At 38.2% G+C, this 6,806-nt stretch overlaps 1 protein-coding gene across 1 annotated transcript in view; it reads left to right on the top strand.

Moving 5' to 3' along the window:
• The window catches only part of SALL3 (spalt like transcription factor 3), a 24,541-nt gene extending 19,021 nt beyond the window's left edge, over nt 1-5,520 (top strand). The window contains exons 2-4 of the mRNA XM_074870577.1: nt 1-157; nt 374-714; nt 1,706-5,520. The exon at nt 1-157 is cut by the window's left edge and continues 2,780 nt beyond it. Coding sequence (XP_074726678.1) covers nt 1-157; nt 374-714; nt 1,706-2,137 — 930 coding nt within the window. The 3' untranslated portion in view covers nt 2,138-5,520. The remainder of the gene's footprint in view (nt 158-373; nt 715-1,705) is intronic.
• Nucleotides 5,521-6,806: the final 1,286 nt, after the last annotated feature.

The following is a 6,806-nucleotide window of genomic DNA, read 5'->3' as shown; positions in this document are numbered from 1 at the left end:
GAGCCACAAGAAATACAATTAAAGACAGAAAAACCAGACAGTCCACCACCTGCAACTGAAAATGGAGGCGCATTAGACCTGACATCCACCAACCCGGGAAGACCAGTCATCAAAGAGGAGGCTCCTTTTAGCCTGCTGTTCCTGAACAGAGAACGTGGTAAGTTTAAAAGTACTGTTTGTAATATCTGTGGCAAGCCTTTTGCTTGTAAGAGTGCATTGGAAATTCACTACCGCAGCCATACTAAAGAACGTCCATTTGTTTGTACAGTCTGCAGTCGTGGGTGTTCCACTATGGGTAATTTAAAACAGCACTTACTGACGCACAAATTAAAAGAGCTGCCTTCTCAGTTATTTGAACCCAACTTTACTCTAGGTCCCAGCCAAAGTACTCCTAGCCTGGTCACCAGTACAGCACCTACCATGATCAAAATGGAAGTGAATGGTCACAGCAAGCCGATCTCTTTGGGTGAGGTTCCCTCGCTTCCAGCTGGAATCCAGGTTCCTGCTGCACCACAGACAGTGATGAGTCCGGGGATCACCCCTATGCTGGCACCCCCCCCTCGCCGGACTCCCAAGCAGCACAACTGTCAGTCGTGCGGGAAGACCTTCTCCTCAGCAAGTGCACTGCAGATACACGAGCGCACCCATACTGGTGAAAAACCATTTGGTTGCACAATCTGTGGTAGAGCTTTTACCACAAAGGGGAATCTTAAGGTAAGAGGCCAAATAAAACTGTAAAGGCTCGGGGGTGGTTTAAGGCACTGTGCTTGATCTTAGCAGGTTTTAGTGCTAAGTGTTTGTCCCAAAGACAGGAGAGAAGGGAGCTTCAAGGAAATGTTTGCTGTATAGTAGTGGTTATTATGCTTCCACTGTGTTGAAGATAGGAACTGGAAAACGGCTGTGCAATGGTGCGAACTTTAAAACTGGTTCCAGCTGTATGTGCACACACGTTGTAGTTCTCCTGACAGACGTGATGGCACATGCAGTCAGCTGATGGACGTGTTCTGGCAGTTCTTGTGGACCATCAGTGCAAAATAACCTCGCTATAAACCAGAAATGCAGAGCTTGCTCAGCTCCTTGGGTGCCTCTCAAATTTCCATTTTCTATTCTGCTTTGCAGCCATTGCAGACTAGAAAGCTGTTTCCCGCTGATTTACAGCGGGTTACTACAGGACTGACGCCTCTTATTCCCGCAGTCTGGTTAACCATCAGGACACAGCCTGGGGAATAAATTTTTAAATGTCCTTTTTTAAAATACTAAATTTAGCAAAATAATCGATGCCTCTGACATCACGTGAAATATTATGAAAATAGACGAGATGTAAAAAGGGGAAGGACAGAAAAAAATGCCCCTCTCCTACTACAAGTAATGCCCTTGGTAATATTCACCATGTGAGGACTTCCAGCTTGCATGTGAAATTGTCTAACCTGAGAGGATATGTACTCTTTATTCTTGCGGCACTGCATTTGTTTTCACTGAGAAGAAACAAATGCACATTGAAAAATTACTACGGAGCTGGGTTTTCTTTGTATAGGTTGATTGGGCCTTAGAACTGTGTCTTAACTGTAATTTATTTGTTTTCAATGCAAATTAAAAGGCATTCTTTTTAAAAGCAAGCGATACTGTAAGTAACAGCATTTCAGGCCAGCCACCATACCAGACCGTGCTAACTTGGGGGTGCTTCCTGTTCCCATTTGCTCCGCAGGTTCACATGGGAACGCACATGTGGAATAATGCCCCTGCACGCCGCGGCCGCCGCCTCTCCGTGGAAAACCCCATGGCTCTGCTTGGTGGTGACGCGCTCAAGTTCTCCGAGATGTTCCAGAAGGATTTGGCAGCTCGGGCCATGAACGTTGACCCCAATTTTTGGAACCAGTATGCTGCAGCTATCACTAATGGACTTGCTATGAAGAACAATGAGATTTCTGTCATACAGAACGGAGGCATTCCCCAGCTCCCAGTAAGTCTAGGCGGAGGCGCCATCCCGCCTCTAAGTAACCTTACCGGTGGCATGGACAAAGCTCGCACGGGCAGCAGCCCTCCCATTGTTGGTCTGGACAAAGCAAGTTCTGAAACGGGAGCCAGTCGTCCATTCACCAGATTTATTGAGGATAATAAAGAGATTGGCATAAATTAAAAGCATTCATTCCGAACAACTGTTGGACCACTACTCGACACAACACTTGTCCCGTTCCATGTACAGCTTTCGAAGCTAAGCATTAGTTTCCTGAACTAAATGCATAGGTTCCCTTTAAAGTTTTACCCATAGCAGAATTACGTAACTTTGTGGCTGCTGAAAAGTTGTCTTGCAAGATCTGCATGGTACTTCTTTCAACAGTGAGTTTGACTGTTACTGAGAACTTTGAAACCTTTTAATTTAACAGAAAACAAACAAACAAACAAATCATGGGATAACTTCATTAGAAACAGAAAGAGGCTAGTCTATGTCCACTTTGCTTCTTACAAAACTTACTATCACCTGAGAAAGGGGGGCTTCATTACGGCATTCTGTCACACTTATTTGCTGGTTTTGTTCAAATTAGTTAGCAACTTGGACTATGTTTTTAGGAATCTTAATCTTAAATAAGTGATTTAGTACCCCAATGCTGTGTATTATTACAGTATCCTTGTCTGTAGTATTTATAATGTTAAGATTATGCGGGTAACAGACAATATACTAGCCCCAAACTTAAATGAAGCTTTTGTACTGCAAAATACATCTGGCTATGTGATTTTTCTTTTTTTTCCTTTTTTTTAAGCAAGTTTTGTTTTACTATAAATAAGTGGTTTATTTCAATGCAGGCAAAATTGTGAAGTTTTATTGGGAAAGATAGCATGCTTTTCATGTGCAAGTACCTGTCAGTAACAAACCTTTTTTTATTTAAATATTTGTAGCTGCTATGTGGACAGTTGTTCTATTAAATGAAAAAAAATGTAGTGTGGACTTTAGCTCAATGATTGGAAAACAAGTTACAGACAAACCTTAGCACCATAAATTATTCACAACATTATAAACAGTTGTGAGTAAATATTCCATGTTATCAAAGCTGTACAATAAAAAGGTAATGTTTGTATAATGTGGTTGCAAACTCTTAATTTATACTATTGCACTTTTAGTATTTTGTATTAGGGAGGTTTGTCTATAATTTGAAACTGAACAAAGATGTAAACTATTTTATAAATAGTACTTTGACTTAAGGAATAAGGAGGAGAACCCTGTTGCAGTTTCTTGTTTTGTTTTAAGGTTAAACAATGAGAGATCTCTAATAACTAAGCAGAAAAGCCACAGAGAACTGTCAGATCCTTAGGAAATATGGGGCCTGCCATTTCTTAAATGGAAATGATTCATTTAACTTTTCTACAAAGCCCACTTAAAAGCATGACCACCCCCAACAGAATTCTGATACATTTATCTTAGGAGTGTGATATTAATACAAGTCTAGGATAGAGGAAGGAGAACATTGTGTAGGTTTAATTTTACTGTAATCTGTTCTGTCTCTTTCACACATACCCACGAGAAAGATGTCGACTGCTTAATAACATGGGAACAACACAGTAACTTTTGGGCAGTGTGAGCAGTAGTAACATACAAATATTCTGTATTTATTTCCAACTCGTGCTGATTATCTTCTCAGATTGCTCCAAAGCACAATGTACTCCGATTAATCGAATATAATTTTATGTTGATTGCATTGTTTAAATTACACCGAGTAAATAAAGGGAATGGTTCCACTCATAAGCTAGGCTGGGGATGCTGAGGAGACTGGGGCTTAATCAAAACTTGAACAGTAAACGTTTTGTGTACTACCTCATTTTTGTGCATTACAAGCATGGTGGAGTTGACACTATGAACTTCCGTCCAACAGAAGGGACTTTATGGGTAGCTGGGTAACAGCACAAGGAGTTTTATGCCCCTGAAGAACGAATCAGACAGTGAGGTCTTCTCAGTTGAGACTGAAAAATAGGACAATCTTTCTTATACAACAAAAACCATTACTGTAAGAGGATGGACTATTTCAGCCATCATGTAATGGAGTGAAAAGAGGTTCAAAGACTTATTAGCTGTTTGTTTCTATTGGAAATAAACAATGAACTCTACAGCTCCATTTTCTACAGTGATGAGATAGAGATATATAGAGATATATATCTATATATAAGGAAAATTATATATCTGTAACACCTCTACAATATAACATCTTTTTTTTGCCACAGTGTGTGGGTGGTTAGGGGTGTTTCCAAGCATTGAAAAAAAGAAAACTGAGGTGGCTTAATGTTGCTGTATTTCAGCAATTGAATGTTTTTATTTATCTGTGTCATTTTTGGTGTGACTTTTTTTTTGTTAGTATTTGGTACCATGTAGTGTTATCTCTATTCCCTAAAGGATGTGTATAATTTAAAAAAAGAGGAGGAAAAAAAAAAAAAAAGAGAAGAAAAAATGAAAAAGAAAAAAAAGAAAAATATGTAAAGTGTTGTAAATAAGATGGTTGATGATGGTACAGTAAGACTGACCCCATTTTGTATTCAGGGTTAGGTCATTCCTCTCTGCATGGTGAAGAGAGACACTATTTTTATACTGCGATACCATGTAGGGCTAGGAGCCTCCCTGAACCAGCTGGGAATTGTTACCTAGATCCAATATTTTTTATTATTAAATCTTGTTGGCTTGACACATCTACTGATTGAAATGGATGTCTTAGTCTAGGTTACTATTTTTGTCATATGGAATTGAATAAAATGCAGGATGTAATATTATTTCTGAATTGCGTTCCTTGATTATTCCAATAACAGAGCAAGATATGAGACTAAGGTCACTTGTGGTAGATTGGTGTCAATGACTTCTAATCGTCGCATCTGAAAATCGGAATAAGGTCGACACCTTATATTCAAATGCTATTCTAATATATATTAACAGTGCAAAGGGGTAGAATTATTGAAGTCTCTTTTCCAGTGAAAATAAATCATTAAGAGCATTTCTTGCAAGATAGTAGGACAAAAAAAAAACATTTTGGAGGGGGGAAAACAGCCTTTGGAAGGACTACTGTTTCAAATTGACTGCTTTCTGAACACTTATGTACTGTCTACCAAAAAAGCCTCCTTTTCATGTTGTTTAAACATCTACCTAATATTCACAATACACTGCATGATAAAATTTGGGAACAAATTTATCAGGAGCAGTTAAAATTCTAAAATTTTTAAAAAAAAAAGAAAAGAAAAAATTGACAACTCGCATCCATTCATTCCAAATGACATAATCTGTACGTTTAAACCCATGGCTTTGTTCCTTTTTTTTTTTTTTTTCCAAGACCCTTATTTATCAAAGCATGTCTAACTTGAACCAAATTATTTTTTCACGTTGATTTAAATGAAAGTATTTACATTCTTAAGGTTAGGCATGTGATTAAGTATCTCCTGCAAAAAAGCTGTATGTTTGAGTAACCTTCAAGCTGTTATAATCTGGTGATGAATGCCTGCTGCATTTAAATCCGACAAAAGATAAATAAAAGAGAAAAATCTGTATTAATCATCTTTCAGTGGCCTTGTTATGAAGATACTCTGTTTCATAAGACCTACCCAAAGAAGGTATGAGTTTCCTCTGGTGATTCAACAACATCAATAGGTTTGTGCTTGTGTTCCTGCACACACATCCCTGAGCCTTGACAAGAAAAAACATGATATGCAAAAGAGGAAAGCAAAGGAGCGCTGATAGTTATGGTTCTGTTCAAAACACAAGAGGAAAATCACCTGCCTTCCCCTCCTCCCAAAAAAAAAGGATGAAAGCAGAATGGTATCTGTTTTTAAATACGTATGGGTTATTTTTTTTATTATAGGAAGACCAAAATAATAAAATGTGCTACAGAGATAAAAATGGTCAAAGTCTGCTGAATTATGAATGTTTAAAGATAGAGCCATGTAGGAACTCTATATAATCAGAAAAATTGCTGGTTATGATTTTTTGAGTGGAGGGTTATTTTACAACATGAAAATTCCAGCAAGGCTTTCAAACTCTTCACATATGTTTTCAATGAGTCATTAGAAAGAGAGCATTTATGACAAATGATTGACATTACTACTTCTTTGCCTCTCTTTTTTCCCTTTTGTATATATTAGCCCTCAATATATTATCTGTTCCTTAACTTATTTTGTCCTTTCTATCTTGGCAAATACTTTATTTTTTTAAAGCTGCATTTGTGCTGTATTTGTGTTGCCTTTAATTTACTTCTCTGCACGTACTGTGTCATTTGGAAGATACTGTGTTTTATTTTTTCCTTTTTCTCTAATTCTGCAGAAGTCAAAAGAGCTGCCTGTTTTTTACATCTGTGTGTAACACTAGCATAATGAATAATGAAGTCATCAGTGATGTGATCAGGTATGTGCATAGCTCACAGGATTTAACAAACGTGCCGTTCATAGTCTTCCCTCCAGATGAAGGCATGAAGTTTGTTAGTGTTGCTGGTACAGGGCAGCCACAGATGGTCAGGAGGATGGAAGTCCTGATCCTAACTTCACTGCGCCTGCTTTTACACCACTGAAACTCCATGGGCTTCAGTGGAGATACTCCAGGTTTCCACTGCTGCAAGAGGGACTGCTTCCAGGTTCAGATGTCTTGCTTTACTTTACATGTCATCATAACAATGGCTAGCTATATAGTATATTAAAAGTATGTCTAGGAAGAAGCTTTTGGACTTTATTTTTAAAAAGACGGTAAAAAGAATACATATATTTTAGTACATACCACAGGATTATCCCAGTTTTAAAGGAGGTCCTGAAAGCTGAATCTAAAAAAAGATGACCATGCCCCTTAATAT

Source organism: Strix uralensis, chromosome 1 (genome assembly GCF_047716275.1).
Source record: "Strix uralensis isolate ZFMK-TIS-50842 chromosome 1, bStrUra1, whole genome shotgun sequence".
Taxonomy (NCBI): Eukaryota; Metazoa; Chordata; class Aves; order Strigiformes; family Strigidae; genus Strix; species Strix uralensis.
The sequence above is the reverse complement of the archived record's forward strand: the minus strand, read 5'-3'. Positions and strand labels throughout refer to the sequence as shown.